Source organism: Denticeps clupeoides, chromosome 15 (genome assembly GCF_900700375.1).
Source record: "Denticeps clupeoides chromosome 15, fDenClu1.1, whole genome shotgun sequence".
Taxonomy (NCBI): Eukaryota; Metazoa; Chordata; class Actinopteri; order Clupeiformes; family Denticipitidae; genus Denticeps; species Denticeps clupeoides.
In genome coordinates, this window is record NC_041721.1 from 2,869,252 (window position 1) to 2,888,936 (window position 19,685).

General features: G+C 45.8%; 1 protein-coding gene across 2 annotated transcripts; it reads right to left on the minus strand.

Moving 5' to 3' along the window:
• Positions 1-6,601: 6,601 nt before the first annotated feature.
• On the minus strand, positions 6,602-19,546 carry lrguk (leucine-rich repeats and guanylate kinase domain containing). Of its 2 annotated transcripts, XM_028955535.1 has the most exons (20): positions 19,406-19,546; positions 19,220-19,321; positions 16,764-16,845; positions 16,453-16,553; positions 16,100-16,181; positions 15,867-15,991; positions 14,795-14,938; positions 14,626-14,706; positions 14,460-14,546; positions 13,853-13,959; positions 13,645-13,764; positions 12,871-12,967; positions 10,981-11,094; positions 10,698-10,905; positions 9,795-9,908; positions 9,575-9,720; positions 9,427-9,506; positions 8,682-8,759; positions 7,826-7,947; positions 6,602-7,497 (listed from the first exon to the last, which is right to left on the minus strand). In XM_028955535.1, exons 1-20 carry the CDS (start codon positions 19,475-19,477, stop codon positions 7,370-7,372), a joined length of 2,190 nt encoding a protein of 729 aa, XP_028811368.1. In that variant the 5' UTR covers positions 19,478-19,546; the 3' UTR covers positions 6,602-7,369. The 2 variants fall into 2 exon arrangements, with proteins under 2 accessions (XP_028811368.1, XP_028811369.1); XM_028955536.1 differs by lacking the exon at positions 6,602-7,497 and having other exon boundaries at positions 7,834-8,583.
• Positions 19,547-19,685: the final 139 nt, after the last annotated feature.

Consider the following 19,685-nt stretch of genomic DNA (forward strand, 5'->3'; position numbering starts at 1 on the left):
CTGTTGCTCTCAGCTTTTCCAGAGGTGGAGGGGGGGGGTGACAGATAGGAACGGGGGGGGGGGTGTCTGTTCTTCTCATCCGTGTCAGACCTTCCCTCGAGTTGGTAGGCTGACAGGGAATTTGCTCTTTCTAGGTCACAGATCACATTTAAACACACACCAACACACCCTTCATATTTCCATGCTGACTCATTATTAGAGTCATTGGCAGTGGCCAAGTTGTCACTTTTCTGGCCGAGTCCATCAGTAGAGAAGACTGATTATCCGCACAATATGCTGCACTGTGCTGTGCAAAATTGCAATAAAAAAGTACACAATATTGATCATTTTCGTCTGCGTGAAGGTGATTATCAGGTAGCTGATGGGTTGTGGGATTTTATAGTCCAGGTAAAACTGAGTCTGGCAGGGAAGTGATGGAGGACCATGTGGTGCTGCAGGTCTCACACATCTGGGTCCGTCTGTTAAATTGAGGCTGGAAAAGGTGTAAAGAATTCCTGATATACCCACGCTGGAATATCCAGGTCGAGGAAGCTGTAGAAAGTTGCCCAGCAGATGTTTGAGGTGCTACAAATCAGGGTCAGACAAAAGAATGGCAGGTCGGCCATCACACCTGAAAACACTCGAGCTCCACGTGTTAGAGATCAGCCAGCCACTCAACATCCGGAGAACCGAAGGAGAACCGGGCTGCTGAGGGCAGTTTTAAGGTCCAGACCCCCCCGTCTACATGAATGAAATGCTGAATAATATAGAGAAGTGTCAGAACTCCAGTATGAGTAGGTGTTCTCACGTTCTCCATTGAAATGTACCTATTAATTGTTGAAGTTTGTGTTACTTATGTGTTCCTTTTAGAGAACCTTTTCACTTTTGCACAAGGAGCCACATGCATAAATATTCTTCAGAACTATTGTGGCTGTGAAAAGTGTTGGTATGTTAAAACTGTCGAATCGATAAAGATCATTTCTAAAATAAATTAGCACTGCATGTAAAACATGGACCCTGGGGTGGGGGGCGTGGTCTCTTATCTCACCAGTGAAGGTTGACATGGGATGTCAAGGTTCAAAGGGTCATCGGCGTCCCTAGGTCAGAGCTGGTCAAAGGCTGAGGGGTCAAATGCAGTAAGTTACAGGTCGAAAGTTCAGTTTCAGAAAGCCCCACCCACTGTTAAAACTCCACCCCTCTGAAGGGGCTGAGTGTTGAGAGCAGAACTATGAGTAAAAGTGGAATAGAAGGAGAACCTTCTCCTTTGACGGGCCAGTGGTGGCCTAGCGGTAATCAGAAGGTTGCCGGTTCGAATCCCGATCCCCCAAAATGCCACTGAGCGAAGCACCGTCCCCACACACTGCTCCCCGGGCGCCTGTCATGGCTGCCCACTGCTCACCAAGGGTGATGGTTAAATGCAGAGGACACATTTCACTGTGTCACAGTGTGCTGTGCTGCCGTGTTTCACTTTCACTTTTTTTTGACTGATAATAAACGGGCACATTATTAGGACATTTGAAGAGATATTTACTGGAAATATAAGATATCTGAACATTCCGAGGCGAAGTGCGAAGATCCCCGGTTCCGAAACTGGCACATTATGAGGTCGGTAATGTCTCCGCGAACAGTCTTCGTTTGTCGTGTAGCTGAATCGAGGCTGCAGAGTCGCGTCGGCGAAGCTGACCCCGCCCGCACCCACGTGACCCCGCCCAGCCTATTTACATTTCAAGGCCGGCGGGGGCTGATCGCTCCTCAGCTGAGAGCGAGATGAATCGGGCCGGCCGCTATAAACCGGCGGCTAATTGGAGTTTGGAGCCGGGGCCCAAATCCCCGCCGTCGTTCGTTCTGCCGTGATTGTGCGCGGTGATTGAATTCTGCCTCTAGGCTGAGTTAGAAACAATCATGTGCTCAGGGACCAGGGGATCTGACTGAAGCAATGTGTGTGTGAGTGTGTGTGTGTGTGTGTGTGTGTGCGTGTATGTATTTATTAGGAATCTGTAATGTTTGCCAGCTCCAAAAAAAAAAACAAGCGCGGCATCATGGGTAATTGCACCTTCAGTACGTCGAACTTGTTTCTACAGGCTGTTTGGGCCCGACCCCTCGGCTCTCTTCTCACCCTCGCCCCCCCGGTGACCCCAGTGCCGAGGAACCCCCCCCCTCATACCGCGCTGAATATACATGAGTTCCGCGGGGACTACAGCGAGCCTGGAGCGGCGCAGCGGCGTCTCTTATTATTAACAATCTGCAGAAATATCGCTCATTAATATTCCATCTGTGGCCAGCAGCTCAGAACAAAAGCCCCAGAGAAGCCGGCAGGTAGAAATAACGCGATGCTGAAATCTTAATTACGATTTGGGTTCTGCAGTAGGTGGAATAAGTTCTCATGCCGCCCCGAAAGTACAAAGATGTCCCCTAAATGTGGAGCTGGAGGAGCGATGATGCTGCACACACACACACATACACACACACACTCATGCCAGATTGTTTCTCTCCAGGAATGGCAGGCCTCTCCCGCCTCTGGCTCACTTTGATTTGAAACATGTCCACCACCACGTGCCCAGGGCACAGCACCCGTCTGCGCCAACAACAAAAAGCCTGAACGATGCCAAGTTTCTCTCTCACACACACACACACACACACACACACACACACAGCATTAATCTCTTCCAAATAATTGCATCATAATCAGCGTGTTGTATTGTGCTCCGCCGATCTCAGGACTGATGAACATGCGGGTGCGCTTCTGCCTGGGGGACAGGTGTGTCTGGACACGTGTGTTGTGATGGAGGTCAGTGGAGGGACTCTGGGCTCGTGACCGGGTCGCGTGTCAGGTGCTCATCACTTAAAAGGAATGAACATCACATCGCTCCACGGCGAAGACGTAGGACGCGTCCTCGGGCTTGTGTCCCCTTCTGCCTTTGTGTCTCGTTGCATATGAACAGCATCTGCTGCTTTAATGGAGGTTCAGCAGGCAGCGGCACGTCGACATGCGTGAAGCGTACAGGAAACTCGGGTTTCCACATGTCTGCAGCACATGGTGCTGCCGGATGACCTCTGACCCCGCAGGCCGGCCCACTTTTCCAGGGATTCGGGAATGCCTTGGTCTCCTTTCGAGCAGTGCTTGAAGAGTTCACCAGACAGCAAAGCAGCATGTGGGTTCAGGTTCAAAGGTCATGAAAAGGTCATGGTAGAGTTTCATAAAACATCTTTTAACATCAGAAGCAGGACAGGAAATTGACCACAGCCGGACGCTGCAACTGGCCAAGACGTTACGGGGTGACAGGTCACAAAGTGGAGGTGTCTCATGGAAACACCACGGCACTGATGAGCTTGAGTAAGGGGCGCGGTCGAGAGAGACAGGCCAATATGCGTGAATATGTATGTACAGGATCTGTTGACAGAACACGGCACGACACGAGACCTGCTGACATCCGCCACATGACAAGCCTGACGGAGGTCACGCAGAGGTCGGCCGGTGGTGCAGTCGCGGGGCGTGCAGACGCCCGTTTACCGCTCCGCCCGGGGCTGCTGGAGGGAGATGGACTGACAGCAGACCCGTTCTCAGGCATACGGTAGACACTGCGGCCGACTGATCTGAGCACAGTGTCGCTCCGGGCAGGAGTTCGGCCTCGTCCACATGGATGGAACGGCAGATGCGTTTTTGCTGCGCTTTGTAGCTGCGTTCAATTGCCGTTCGCTCGAGGCTGTTTAATATTCATCCGTTTTTAAGGTTCATTGGGATTCCGGCGAAATCTGATGCCAAGAAAACATTGCATGCAGCGTTTATTTGATGCCACGAACTGCAGAAAGACGCCTGGTCCAGACGTCTGCGTGATCGAGGCCTTAACTCCCACCTCACTGACGCATCTGGAAACATAATGTGACGTAGAAAAATTGCAGCGATAATTGAGGCCTCGATCATCGCAATCGAGTCATGAACCCCGTGAAGGTTCTCACCTCCACTCCACACAGTTATGTCATTGTGGGGGGGGGGGCTCACTTTACTTTATAAAACCTGTTTGCCGGAACGTTCGCGTTACCACAGACAACGTGCTGCACGGCTGTACGAAACGGAGGAGCGTCAAAAGACGAGATTACTAGGAGGAGTTCACAACACACTTTTCCTGCTCAGATGGAGGCTTTGGTGTCCATATTTCCCCTGCAAAGGCGGGAGATAATGAGCTAATAACAAATAATAAGCTTAATGCAGCAGAAGAGGGCTCTCTGCAGCTCTCTGTACCGCGGCAGGGGTCACCGACGACATCTGCTTCTTGTTAAAAGCAGAGCAGACTGGGTAGAGACGGATAAATTTACCAAAGGGCCATAAATTGATGCATTAAACGGGTGAAGAACTGGACTGGACCGGACCGGACTGCAGAAGGCCGGAGAAGCACCATGTGTTTCCTGCTGTGAGGTACTGGTGGACATATGGCGCATGAGGTGGGCATCTGCACAATCTCAGCTCCAACCTGTAAAGGCGGGCTTACGTTCACCTTTAACCACACACACCCCAGTCTCATTTCAGCGCAGAAACACTCCCATATATACATGCAGATATGGCATTATGCGCAGACGCGTCAGCCTCTACTGCCACATGACGGATATCTGAACCCAGGACCAACTATATCATCAAAAAAAAGAAGTACACTGAACCTTTTACACTCTAGGGGGCAGGTTTCTTTATTGTATAACCTTTTTGTAAGTAAATCCATGGAATCATGGACTTGCTGGAGAATAGGAACATCAAACCATTAACAGAAACTCAAAATTGGGGCAAAAAAGTATTCGGCAGCCACCGATTGTGCAAGTTGTGCTGAAATTTTCATCATTGGTACACTTCAACTGTGAGAGAATGTAAAAAAATACAGGACATCACATTGTATGATTTTTAAGGAATTTATTTGTATAGTGGTGATTTTTATGCTGATGACATTTACATTTACCAGACGCCCTTATCCAGAGTGACTAACAATCAGTAGTTACAGGGACAGTCCCCCCCTGGAGACACTCAGGGTTAAGTGTCTTGCTCAGGGACGCAATGGTAGTAAGTGGGGTTTGAACCTGGGTCTTCTGGTTCATAGGCGAGTGTGTTTCTGGAAACAGGACATTTTATTTGATTCTCATTCATTCATTTATTTCCCTTTTCATGTGTGTTGATGTAATTAATATTGATATGTTAATATGTTGATGTTACATAAAAGAAAAACCACTCCCTCTGGGGGGATTTCACCCTGCGACCCTGTCACAAATACACACAGTCAGAAACGAGACCGGAGCCTTCATTAAAATGCAAATTCTGCGGCCTCATTAACTGTTGAAAGTTAGAAGAATAGTTTGGAACAGCGCTGACGTGCCCGCTTGAGAAAGTTCTCTGCATGTACAGTATATTGATTAGTGGAGTTACGTGCCATTAGGAGTTCATTAGTCACAGCGACGTCTTTAATTAAACGAGGCGCGCCGCCAACGCAGTGGAGGGGGGGTGGGGTGGGGTGGGGGGCTAATTAAAAAAAGTGAAAAGTTTCTTTCATTGGCTTGACGGGGGAATTAATCCGCAGCCAGACTTCTTGCCTCCAGACTGCCGGCTTCGTTTCCAGGGTTACCAAGGCCAAGCTGCGCCGCCACGCCCACGCGGAGGAGCCAACGACGCCCGACGATCCGGTTCATCCTGAGACCATGACAACATGAACGTACAACACCTGTTAGCCCTGCTAGCCAGGGAGCGCTGCATAAAAACGCCAGGCGTAAATCACTTCTACCTGGACGGTGGATGGGAATTTGGCGCCGCTGGGGACGTGGCGGCTGTGTGAGTAGAAAAAAGATGTGTGGTCCTGCTGGTGCCTGTGTCGTTTCCTCGCTTTGCTGAAGTGCGAGAACCTCACTGTGGGAGCCGAGACAGACAAGTGATTCATATTCCATCTAAAAAAAAAAAAAAAAATGCCTCTAATAATCATGAATCCAATAATCTGGTGGTTTTCTGCAGGGTATTATAATCAATGAAGGACCTGACTCAGGATAAACTGGCCTTCACAGAAACACCTCTGACCTCTATTATGCATAATGAGTTAATCACACATGGTAACAGTAAAGCCACATTTATGTAGCTTTTTAAAGCCTTTATACTAAAGTATAATTAGTGTAATCAATCAAATGTTCTTCTATATATATATATATGCACACACACACAAACACACACATAGTACAGGCCAAACGTTTGGACACTTCTCATTCAATGTGTTTTCTTTCTTTTCATGACCATTTACGTTGGTAGATTCTCACTGAAGGCATCAAAACTATGAATGAACACATGTGGAGTTCTGTACTTTCAGTGGAGACCTGAACTCCACAGTCACCGGACCTGAACCCAATCCAGATGGTTTGGGGTGAGCTGGACCAACAAGTGCTAAACACCTCTGGGAACTCCTTCAAGACTGTTGGAGAAGCATTTCAGGTGACGACCTCTTGAAGCTCATCGAGAGAATGCCAAGAGTGAGCAAAGCAGGGCTTTTTTTGTTAAGTACATAACTCCACGTGTTCATTCATAGTTTTGATGCCTTCAGTGAGAATCTACCAACGTAAATGGTCATGAAAATAAAGAAAACATATTGAATGAGAAGGTGTGTCCAAACTTTTGGCCTGTATTGTATATATACATATATCTATTTTTTTTTCATTCATTCATTCTTTTTTTTAAAGTGAAGCTGAAAGAGGATGGGAAGAAGCCAGACGTGATTTAGTGATCAGTGATTTAGTGGTGGGATCTTCACAGACACACACACACACACACCTACGCTGCTCATGATGATACAATATGACTCTGAAGGCATTTTAGTGTCCACATTCCATAGGTGGTGGTTTGTTTAAGGGGAGTGACGTGTGATGACAGCTCTGAGACAAGGCTGGGGTGGGCGGGGCGCCTGAGGCATCGTGAGTCGTCGTGTCTGAAGCTGCCTTAGAGTTATGAGATCTTGACAACATCTGCCTCTGAAGTGGAGGGTGACAGTGATGGATGGCCAGGTGTGTGTGTGTGTGTGTGTGTGTGTGTGTGTATACCCTGATGCAGTAGGGACCACAGTAAAGCATGAGCAACACACGCCTGTGGATCAGTTCTTCTGCAGAAATGCATGGGCAGAACATGAATAAAGCATGATGCATTTTGTTCAATATACAACACAGCGACCTTTATTGCTACTGATGGGTAAAAGCTGCTGTTTAACTTTAACAAAGCTGGAGACTGGACTTCAGAACCCATGAGTCAGGGGTCACAATCACTTACTGCTCCAGTTTACAGTAAAGGTCTATTATATATCACACTGACATGAAACAGTTACAAAGAAATGACTGAAGCATCTATATTTATGATTTCTGAACGAACTGCCCCCTGCCTGCCTCCTCAGGCTCTGGGGCTGGGCTCTGCAGTCTTGCGGCCGGATGGTATGGGGGGCAGGACGGGTCTCGCGTTGGATCCCGGCCGCCCAGGTGAGACAGGGGGGTCAGGGGTCACTCCGGAGTCCAAGTGATCTGAAGAGATCAGCAAACAGAACTACACTATGCAATAAAGCATATTCCTGTAATAAATATGCAGTAAGTACATAAAAGGTTCAGACGGATTTACATTTACATTTGTGGCATTTATCCAGAGCGACTTACAAAGTGCTTTCATGTTACCATCTGTGAAGTAATCAGTTCTGGTTAACTACCATGAACACAATCATTTTATTCACTCGGTTACTACATAAAAGTCAGAGTGTAAGAGAGATGCAAGTCTAAGTATTCTCTAAAGAGGAAAGTACTCAGCGACTGTGCTGTGCTGTTCGTATCTGTGACATGTGGTGGAGCGAGGACTCACTCCGCTGCGAGTCCGGGTCGTGTTCCGGGCCCAGCAGCTCGGAGCGCTTGAGGCCTGAAGCCGAACCCACGTCTGCAGAGCTGCGCGTGGACAGGCCAGAACTGGCGCGGGACTCGTCAGAGCTGAGGGGCAGGACGGTGGACACGAAACCCGAGAACCGCGATGATTAAAAACTCTGCTTGTCATTTACGGTACTTTAATTTTCCCACAAGGCTAGTGCAAAGTAAACAATGTTCCAAAAGTACAGAGAAGGGCATTTTACGCGTGATGTTTTACATGCGGGTCTACATTTCAAATCATCCTTCTGTTGTTGCTCTTGCACAAACACACTGAATATACAATTTCCTTTAGTTAATTTATTCACGTTGATTTTTCGTAATAAACCAGCTTGCATGACTGTTGGAGAAACGCAGACTCTCAGCGAGCTGTAATCAACGTGCCACTCTTCATAATGCCAATTCCAGCACTATTCGTAATTAGATTCCAGAGTTATAAGGCGCTCCTCCCTGAAGGGGCGGAAATCCAGCGTTAACACGGTCAGCTGCACGTGTGCGTTGAAACAAGTACGTTAGTGCCACAACGCTGCACAGCGCCGCCGCCGCAGCCTCGCCGGACCCTCCCAACCTCCTGGGGACCTTCGCTCAGCCGATGCTCGGAGGGTGCTGGAAGACATAAATCTAAATTTGTGTGTGCCAGGACACCTCCCCAGATGGCTCAGGCCTGGTGCGGGGCGGGGCGGGGCGGAGCGGCGTGGCAAGCTGTAAAGAAGTGAATTAGGGGCGAAGACACCCCCAGCCTGTAGCAGGAGCGATAAAATGGGGTTACAGGTCAAGTGGTGAGGTTTCATTTCACTGACCTGCTGTCCTCGGTGGCGCCGGGCAGGTTGTGACCTGCAGACTGATGGGTGAGGCGTGACGGAGCTGTATAAACACCTCTGTATAATATATGAACAAATATACAATAAAAAACGACGGTGAAATGGCAATCAATCCCTGCATTGGGATTGTCTGAAAGACATTACACAACCAGGGTCATGGAGATGCATTGGAGATGTTATCAGAAATTATTCAGATAACTCTATACTGAAATAACTGCAGCTACTGGGGTGGTAGTAGCCTAGTGGGTAACATACTCGCCTATAAACCAGAAGACCCAGGTTCAAATCCCATTAACTACCATTGTGTCCCTGAGCAAGACACTTAACCCTGAGTGTCTCCAGGGGGGGACTGTCCCTGTAACTACTGATTGTAAGTTGCTCTGGATACGGGCGTCTGGTAAATGCTGTAAATGTAAATGTACTGGTCAAAAGCTGTAATTTTGCCTTTTCTTATAAAAAAAAAAAACACGTTCTAATCCAGGTCATACATATCTTTAATGGCTCTTCATCTTTCAGTAATTTCTAATATATTTCCATATCATTATCATATTTTCACAGTTAAGAGCACAAGGACTCCCCCCCTAATAGACTATTAGTGGCAAAGAGGTGTATCAGCGTGGGTTGATGAGCTCAGGCTAATTAGCCCATTAATTACCCCATTAAGTGAGGCGCTGCTCAGCAGTCTGGGCCTGAACAGGTACAACATCACCTCATGACCGTTTACCTGGAAGAGGCTCGTGGAGAAGGCTTCCCCATCAGCGCATCTCGGATCATCTGCTGTCGCCTGTTGATGGAGGCCGTCTCCTGTAAAATCGAGAACTAGCTCTCACATTCCATCTGACCTGCTTGGTTTTAAACGTCGGGTCACTCACGGCGGGGCTTTTCTGCAGTGTGATCTCAGCCTGGACTTTGTTCCAGTAGTTCCGGCTGTAGGAGTCGGCCTCTGCCTCGGTGGTGGGCGGGGCTTTAAGGGTGACACCCTTCCTCTTCTCAGACAGGGCCGAGTCGCAAGTCATATCTGTCCACGCAAGAGAGGCCGTATTTAATGAAGGATATGGTACGGGAGGTGGAGGTGTGCGAAGCCCTTCTTACTGTTAGAGGAGCAGGCAGGTGTCGCTGGGCTGCTGTCTCCGCCCCTCGACTCTTCCAGGTTCAGGTACTCCATCACCGCCTGCCTCAGCACCGCATACGCCTGGGCCCTGTCATCTGAACCAAACTCACCTCATTAGCCCCATCCTGATGCATTCAAAGGTATTGTTAATTTCATCAATTACATTTTTGACAGAATAAATCTTTATGATGTAAATTCTGGTCGTGTGACCTAACCATAACAAATTATATCCTGTAATATGGTTGATGTAAAAAAATGAGACTAAATGTGGCTTGAAAATAAAAATTATACTTGAAGGTCTGTATTTTTGAGACGTTATATCCTCTCATTTAATAGTCTTATTATTATTATTGCAGTATTTCTGTTTCTTTGTCACCCATTCGGTCGCACAGATTATGTAAATTCATCAGTTCCTGTTTGCGCATTTTTTTATATTTCAGAATGCTTGTGGTGGGTTATAGATATATGGTGGTGGGTCATCAGGGAGAAAATGAAGTGAAACACGGGGAGAAACGGAATGGATGTTGAGTATTCTTCAGTCTATACGGCAACAATAGTAATAATAAGATAACCTTGTTTTAATTATGAAATGGGTTCGACTAAAAGTAAATGTTGTGTCTGTCTGTTCTACTTGGTACTTGTACTATGTTGACTGGGTTAAATATAATTCCATGAATTAAAAACACAGTAGACTAAAATACACTTTCCATTCACTATAACTAGACTAAAGTATTCAGGGATAATTTGGACGGAAATAAGACTACAATAAGTCGAAACTTGACTAGACTTAAGTCTGGACGTGACTAAAGCTAATTGAAATTAAGACAGATCACCAAAAAGAACTATACTGAAGGTGCCTTTGACCACACGACACAGGGCCGTACCGGACGGGATAACAATGTCGAAGAAGCCCGGCCGCTCCCTGTTGACGCGGCCGTAGAGGTCGATGCGAGACACGGCCGCGTCCAGCTGCATCTCGGCCTGGGTGTAGAGCTGCCGGTGCCTGAGGCAGTGGGTGTAGCTTTCAGTGCTGGTGGGGATGAGCAGGACGTAGCGCGGCTCGAAGCGGGACTTCTTCAGACTGAGGACGCCCTGTTCAACATTGCCTTCATGATGATGATGATGATTCTACACTAGTGTGGGGTTATACAGGGAGTCATGTGGTACCTCCAGCTCCATGTGCACACAGCAGGCCAGACCCTCGCGGGCAACGCTCTCCACAGCCTCCCAGGACAAACCAAACCAGTGGCCCCCGTACTGCATCGTCTGGATGAATTTACCCTGAGAGAGAAGGGGGTAGACAAGGTTTTTTTCTTCTATACTGGAATATTTCTGAACATGTATTCAGCAGTGTTGGGCAAACCGGCTATATTTAAGCGATTAATCTTTTTCGTGATGCATTAATTAATCTAAGTACCCCCCAATCAATTAAATTCTCAAAAGATTCGAAATTTACATTTACAGCATTTATCAGACGCCCTTATCCAGAGCAACTTACAATCAGTAGTTACAGGGACAGTCCCCCCCTGGAGCAACTTAGGTTTAAGTGACTCAGGGACACAGTGGTAGTAAGTGGAATTTGAACCTGGGTCTTCCGGTTCACAGGCGAGTGTGCTACCCACTATGCTACTACCACCCTGACTAGACTACTACCCTGACGACTAGGCTACCTACCCAAATTAATTGACTAATATGCAAATGTATATGTTCTAATGAATGTATTTCTGAATGACAAAACATTAATTTCCTAACATTCCAACACAAAATTCTGGAGTAAAATAAGTGCAAAATAATTTAACAACTGATCTGATTAAATGAGGGTGCAGGCGATTTAATCACATGTGGCCAGCATCGGAAAAAATTACTTAGGCAAAAAAAAAAAAAAACAATATTTTTGTGATTATTTTAGGAAGGTTACTATATATAGGCATATATATAACACAGAGTACCAACAGTAGCCTGAACCATCGTCCGGCTTTTTACAGTTTGCCCCTAATAGCAAATCTACCAACATCAAGTGTACAGTACAAATGGAACAGGTTTCATTATGCAGCATGTATAATTACACAAAATATGTAAATATGTTATGATTGTGTTATTTTTGTTTTGGGGATCATTTTTTTTTGTCAGCACCCCACATGCATTTATGGGTGCACATCCTCTGTTTCCCTTGCCTCCTCCCTTTTGCATTGAACTTGCATTAAAATACTCCCAACATCTTGCAATGCTAAAACCCGTGTGGCTGCTACTTGCCACAAATCTATGTTATTGGGCCAATGCAACTGATGACATCAACGTGTTCCCCCATCTCTAATATTCAGGCCGTCAGGACAGAACGTGTACTCGGCTCCGACTGACCCTGTTCAGGAACCTCTGACACACAGCTTGCGTCTCCCTGCAGCTGGTCCCGGTTCATCACAAAGGCGGGCAGAGGTCACCCGTGTAGAAGTAACTTTACTCCACTATTTTACTGGCTCGTGTGTAATAATACAGCGGAGGCCCGTAATGACACCAGCATGGACCCCTGCATCCATCGGGGCTGTGTGATGGGAGGAGGATGAAGAGGCGGTGAGGGCTCCAGCAGTCTCCATGTGGTTATGATCATACATGAAGGTCTCCATCCTAAATCACAGGTTATGGCACCGCACTCATCTCAGAGAATCACTTCTGAAAAGGACGTTAAAAGGACCACCAGCTCCTCGGTGACAACAAATCTGGGACACCTTCTTACATTTGGTGGGGTTTTTTTTTTTTATTAGATTACTTTCGCTTTGAAGAGTCTACTAGAAACACATTAAAATGTCTTACAAGGCAGTTCTCAGTGTGCAGGAGCAGAGCATGCTGGGCGGAAAATGTGAGAATTACATGCGAGACGCCCCAACCGAGCTACAAAAAGACAGGACAGGACAGGGCTGCCTTTTAATCTGGAATGACACAACGAGAAGCACTGTACAGTCTCCTACTGTCTCTCATTTCTTCTTGTATTGATAATAAAGCAGCGCCATTGTCAGTTCAATTTAAAGTAGTCAAATAAAAAGAAAAAAAAAATGTACACACCATATGAATCATGTTCTGAAATTGTTCCTCGGTGATAAAGTGGTAGTCAGGACCATCCTCCTCGCCGGAATACGGCTCCCGGGTGGTGTGACACGCACTGCAGAGGAAATAAAATGGAACACATCATTCCCGACTCCCACCTTGCAAAACTTTTATAAGTTTATATGGTCCTTCAGAGCGCTTACATTGGCTAAACACACACACACACACACACACACACACACTCAGCTGATTCCCACAGGCAGTGTCAGGTGAGTGATTTATGGCTGGGAAATATGTGAGCTGTTTCCCGTGAACTCTTTGAGAGGCGCGTGTGCTTATTTGTGTGCGAGAGGAAGAAGGAAGGAGGAAGGAGGAAGGAGGAAGGCCCGACTTCCTCATTACACACACACCCAGAGCGGCGCGATGGTAGCACACACCAGCCCTGCCCTGCTTTATGAGCCATTACGCAGATTTACAGGCAGTACATGGAAACGCGGCGGTGCCGAGGGTACAGCGCCCGTCCCGGGGAAATGATGGCGTTGTTCTAGAGTTGTTCTACACACGCGAGAACAGACAGGACTGGGAGCGAAATAAAAATACTGAAGATGCCAACTTGGCATCAAAGAGCAGCACTGGCAGACAAAACAGCGGCCGAGGAGACAGCCTGAGATGTAAAAGGCCTTTTATCTGCAGCACTTATCACACCGGTGCTCTTCTTTCTGTGTGTTAACACACACACACACACACACACACACACACACGCAGCATGAGGCACAGCAGACTGGTGCTCACCCGTATGCAAAAAACTCGGTGAACTCCTGGCACAGCCGGTGGGCGAGCTCCCTCTTCCCGCAGGCCCGGGGGCCGGTCAGCACCAGCATGGGGTACGGGGCGTCCAGACCGGGCATGGTGCTGACACACGGGACACACGTCCGGTTAACCCCCCCCCCCCCCACGCCAGACGTGGGTCCAAATAAACCCAGAACTCCCACCCTCTCACCTGTCAAGGATGCCCTGAGGCTGCAGAGTCTGGTACAGCACCTGGGTCATGTGATCTCGAGCCGCAGCCTCCTCCAGGGGCGGATCGTACATATTGACGGCCGACACCTGAGGATGACAGGCAGCGGTGACTCTGTGCTCGCCGGAGGTCACCGGCCAATCATTGGCCGCCCTGGTGAGTTTCGGTTAATCCAGACGAGCGGAAAGGAACTCAACTTCTCACCAAACTTCTACTCCCTACTGCTCTTCTAAAAGTTTTACATTTACTGGCATATTTTCTGGCATTTTCTGATTGTCACTGTGAAACACTACAGCACACGGTGTCACGGTGAAATGTGTCCTCTGTATTTAACCATCACCCATGACAGACGCCCGGGGAGCAGTGTGTGGGGACGGTACCTCCATCAACGGGACCTCAGTGTCACCTTGCCGGTTGGGGACTTGAACCTGCAACCTTCCAATTACAGGTCCGCTTCCTTACCCGCTAGGCCAACCACTGCAGCCAGAGCACCTTACAATCAGTAGTTACAGGGACAGTCCCACTGGAGACACTCAGGGTTAAGTGTCCTTGATCCTGGGCAGAGCTGGAAGAGAACTAGATCCATCACCTTCTCCTCTGCGGTGGCGGGTTGTTGGTCCAGGCTGGTCAGCTGCTGCAGGAGGAAGATGATGGCTAGTCTGTAGTCCGGCTGGTCCTGCAGGGGAGGAACCGTGTCATCACACACTGCAGCCGACACACACCCACGGTCACCACGGTGACGCTGCCTCACCCACCTGCACGGGGTTTCCCCGCAGGTTCAGGTCCCGCAGCAGATACAGGTCGTGGATCGGCGACGCCTCTTTAATCTCGCTGATCTGTTACAATAAGCACGTCATTATATCTAAATTCTTAAGTAATTCTACTGATCTATGTAGAGTCTGAAAAAAGGCGTGGCAGGAGTACCAGGTTACTCTCCAGGTTGATGGACCCCAGGAGAGGGAGGTTGTTCAGGCCACAGAGGCTGTGGATTCGGTTGGAGGACAGGTCCAGTGACTGCAGAGCCCGCAGAGTGCCCAGATTTTCTATTTTCTCAATCATATTACCGCTCTGGGAAGAGAAAAACAAAATTACACACACACACACACACACACACCATATGCTGTTCTGAGGAGGAGTAGAAGCAGAAAGAGAATTATTTGAAGTTAATTAAAGTGCTTTGGTCCCCATCGGTAAAGACAAGACGTTTGGTGATGAAGAGACTGGCAGGTCGGCAGCTGGCGAGATGCTCTGTACACACACACACACACACACACACACACACACACACACGCACACACACACAGAGAATGTTCCTAAATCAAACTTTAATACTAATCCAACTTAACCTCTGATAACAATTCACAATTCTTTTCTTTTTTTTTTTCTAATTCGTTAATGCTAAACCTACTTAACCTCTGATAACAATTCTGAACACACACACACACACACTTTCATCACATCTCTCCACACACTGGCTGTCGTCCAGCCCCCCGCCGCGGTGAATACCTGGAAAAGAGCTGCGGACAGCAGGACTGGTCACTGCAGACACAGCCCTGGAAGCCCGGCACAGTGTGTGTGTGTGTGTGTGTGTGTGTGATGAGGTGAGAAAGGAAACAGATGACAGAATGAGTGTCTGCTGGTGGAAGGTGCTGATCAGGGTCCAGCTGGGGCTCATGGGACCTCGCAGGCTTTGCTGACGATGAAGAATCGCTCCGATACAGGACAAAACTAACACCTTCCATTGCGGCGGCGAGGGGCCGGTGGCACGCTGGCCAGCCATATGCTGACCTTCAGCAGCCAGTCACGCGAAGATCAATTACTGGGAGAAGCCCACCCTGCTGGGATAAAACTATACCTTCACACAGATAGAAATTTAAGGACAGCCCATGTGGAAAAGCTACTGCAGGGTCCATGGAAAACCAGGAAGATGTCAGCAGAGCGTTTAATGAAGTCACCAGAGACTCACGCAAGCGTGAGGAAGATGAAGGGCGCTCACCAGGCAGAGCTCTCGCAGCGGCAGGTTCTCCAGGCCGTGGATGCGGGCGATCTTGTTATGAGCCAGACTCAAGTGAGTCAGGCTGATGCAGCTCTGCAAACCATGGATCCTACGGACCGAGTTATCTGGAACGGCCGCTGAGGAATTAATTTGCTACTGGACCCAGAGTTCCGAGCTGCAGGCCTGGCCCAGTGGCTGATGAGAAGATAAGAGGCTGTTGTTTTTGAGGATACGGTCAAGAACAAGTCTCCCCAGAGACGAGTAGGCAGACAGGTCCTTCATCTCAGATATCTGGTTGTAAGACAAGTTCACTTCCTGCAACAGGAAAAATAATATTGAAAAAAAAAAAGACATCAAAGAAAGACATTAGAACTTTAGAAGCAGGTATTGATAAGATTATCATAACAGAGTGAAAAAATGGGTGCTTTCAGGAGCCCTGAATAATTAATTCATGTCTGATTAGCTCTGTGACAGGAACCCACTCCCGTGCTGAATATTCAACAGTTCTGGCCGTGATGAAACCACCGGGCCCATATGATGAGAATCTAAATCACATTTGTCTTTTCCTGTCGGATGAAGGTCCCACCTTGAGGTTTTTGGGTGGCTGAAATCCAAAGAAGTCGGAGAGGCAGTTGTGGGATGCGTCCAGTGTTATGAGGTACGGCATATGGCTTACGCAGGATAAATCTAACAGTCACGCAACATTAGCAGCACCAGAGAGCAGAGACAGAGTGAGATTATTTCCCCCCACAACCGTAAAGGACGAGCACAGGCAACAAGATCCATGAAGTATTTAACGCCGTACGGCTCATTTACGTTCATCACTAATGTCTACAGGTAACTTCTCAATGGCTGCCATCCACCGTCAACAGCTTAGACAGATTTTGTGCGTTATACCTTTGATTCTATTGTGGGGAAGCTCTAGCTTTTGAAGATGGACATAACGGCACAGAAGTGAAATATTATTCAGGTTGCGTCCCTGCAAATAAAACATCCAGATGTTGTTAAAACGTACCTCAGTCCATCATTTTCAAACATTTAGGCCATTTTAATGCATGATTACAAATTATTATCTCTAAAATAAAATACAATTCTACCATTTATCTACAAATTGCATCATTTTTTTTATAGTTGCACAAAGACTCAACATGTTTAATGTGTCATAAAAAGACATTTTTAACTCATAAAGTAGCATCATGTAAACATTAGTGAAAATGAGAAAACATTTTACTTTACCAGGAGTGTGAGTGTTTGTGTGATGATTATTATGAAAGATAAAGTGAAGTGATTGTCATTGTGATACACAGCAGGACAGCACACAATGAAATGTGTCCTCTGTATTCAACCATCACCCTTATGGAGCGGCTATATGTGCATAAATAGAAACACCAAATGTAGAACATTTTGTATAAATTGTGCACTTGTGTTACCGGGACTGTATATATAAGATTATGGAGTAAATGGCGTTTTTTTTGTATATATCGTGTATTTGTGTTTTACCGGAACTGAATATATAAGATTATGGAGTAAATGTTGGTAATTTTGTATATATTGTGTATTTGTGTTACCAGGACTGTGATTATGGAGTAAATGTCGGTGTTTTTGTATATATCCTGTATTTATGTTTTACCGTAACTGTATATATAAGATATTTGAGTAAATGTCTGTATTTTTGTATATATTGTGTATTTGTGTGTTACTGGAACTGTAAATATAAGATTATGGAGTAAATGTCAATATTTCTGTATATGTCGTGTATTTGTGTTACCAGAACTGTATATATAAGATTATGGAGTAAATGTTGGTGTTTTTGTATATATCGTGTATTTGTGTTACCGGAACTGTATATATAAGATTATGGAGTAAATGTCGGTGAGTTTGTATATATTGTGTATTTGTGTGTTACGGAACTGTATATATAAGATTATGGAGTAAATGTCTGTGTTTTTGTATATATCGTGTATTTGTGTTACCGGAACTGTATGTATAAGATTATGGAGTAAATGTCGGTATTTTTGTATATATCGTGTATTTGTGTTACCGGAACTGTATGTATAAGATTATGGAGTAAATGTCGGTATTTTTGTATATATCGTGTATTTGTGTTACCGGAACTGTATATATAAAATTATGGAGTAAATGTTGGTGTTTTTGTATATATCGTGTATTTGTGTTACCGGAACTGTATATATAAGATTATGGAGTAAATGTCGGTGGTTTTGTATATATTGTGTATTTGTGTGTTACCAGAACTGTGTATATAAGATTATGGAGTAAATGTCGGTATTTTTGTATATATCGTGTATTTGTGTGTTACCGGAACTGTATATATAAAATTATGGAGTAAATGTTGGTGTTTTTGTATATATCGTGTATTTGTGTGTTACCAGAACTGTGTATATAAGATTATGGAGTAAATGTCGGTATTTTTGTATATATCGTGTATTTGTGTGTTACCGGAACTGTATATATAAGATATTTGAGTAAATGTCGATATTTTTGTATATATCGTGTATTTGTGTTACTGGAACTGTATATATAAGATTATGGAATAAATGTCACTGTTTTTGTATATATCGTGTATTTGTGTGTTACCAGAACTGTGTATATAAGATTATGGAGTAAATGTCGGTATTTTTGTATATATCGTGTATTTGTGTGTTACCGGAACTGTATATATAAGATTATGGAATAAATGTCACTGTTTTTGTATATATCGTGTATTTGTGTGTTACTGGAACTGTATATATAAGATTGTGGAATAAATGTCGGTGTTTTTGTATATATTGTGTATTTGTGTGTTACCGGAACTTTATATATAAGATTGTGGAATAAATGTCTGTGTTTTTGTATATATCGTGTATTTGTGTTACTGGAACTGTATATATAAGATATTTGAGTAAATGTCTGTATTTTTGTATATATCGTGTATTTGTGTTACTGGAACTGTATATATAAGATTGTGGAATAAATGTCTGTGTTTTTGTATATATCGTGTATTTGTGTTACTGGAACTGTATATATAAGATATTTGAGTAAATGTCGGTGTTTTTGTATATATCGTGTATTTGTGTTACTGGAACTGTATATATAAGATATTTGAGTAAATGTCTGTATTTTTGTATATATCGTGTATTTGTGTTACTGGAACTGTATATATAAGATTGTGGAATAAATGTCTGTGTTTTTGTATATATCGTGTATTTGTGTTACTGGAACTGTATATATAAGATATTTGAGTAAATGTCGGTGTTTTTGTATATATCGTGTATTTGTGTGTTACCGGAACTGTATATATATAGTTATTGAATAAATGTCGATATTTAATAGGAAATCTTGTATTTTGCTTTTACCGGGACGGACAGGGCGCGGAAGACCAGCTGCAGGCCGGCGGCGGAGACCCCCAGGTCGGATAAAGAATCGGACACCGCCTCCTCCGTCAGGTCCCCGTCCGCCTGTCCAAAAGGAAGACGTAAAAAGAGCCACAGCTAGACCCGTTATTGTCGCTATTTAAAATCTCATTTCTTATCATTTCTCACCTTGTGCTCCACCCGCTGTCTGTCCGGCTCCGGCTGAACAGAATTCGACGGCGAAATCGCGACGGACGTCATTTTTAAAACCAAAAAAATGTCAAAAACTCAAACTGCGAGAAAAGGTCACCGCGCGGCACAGGTTCCCGTTACCTGGGCTACCAGGGGGGGCGAAATGCATCCTGGGATATGAAGTTCCTTCAGGACCCGCAGGCGACATGGCTGCAGGTAGAGCAGGTGGATTTTTTTATAAGCTGCATAATGCACGTTGTCTGTAGACGAGTTAACA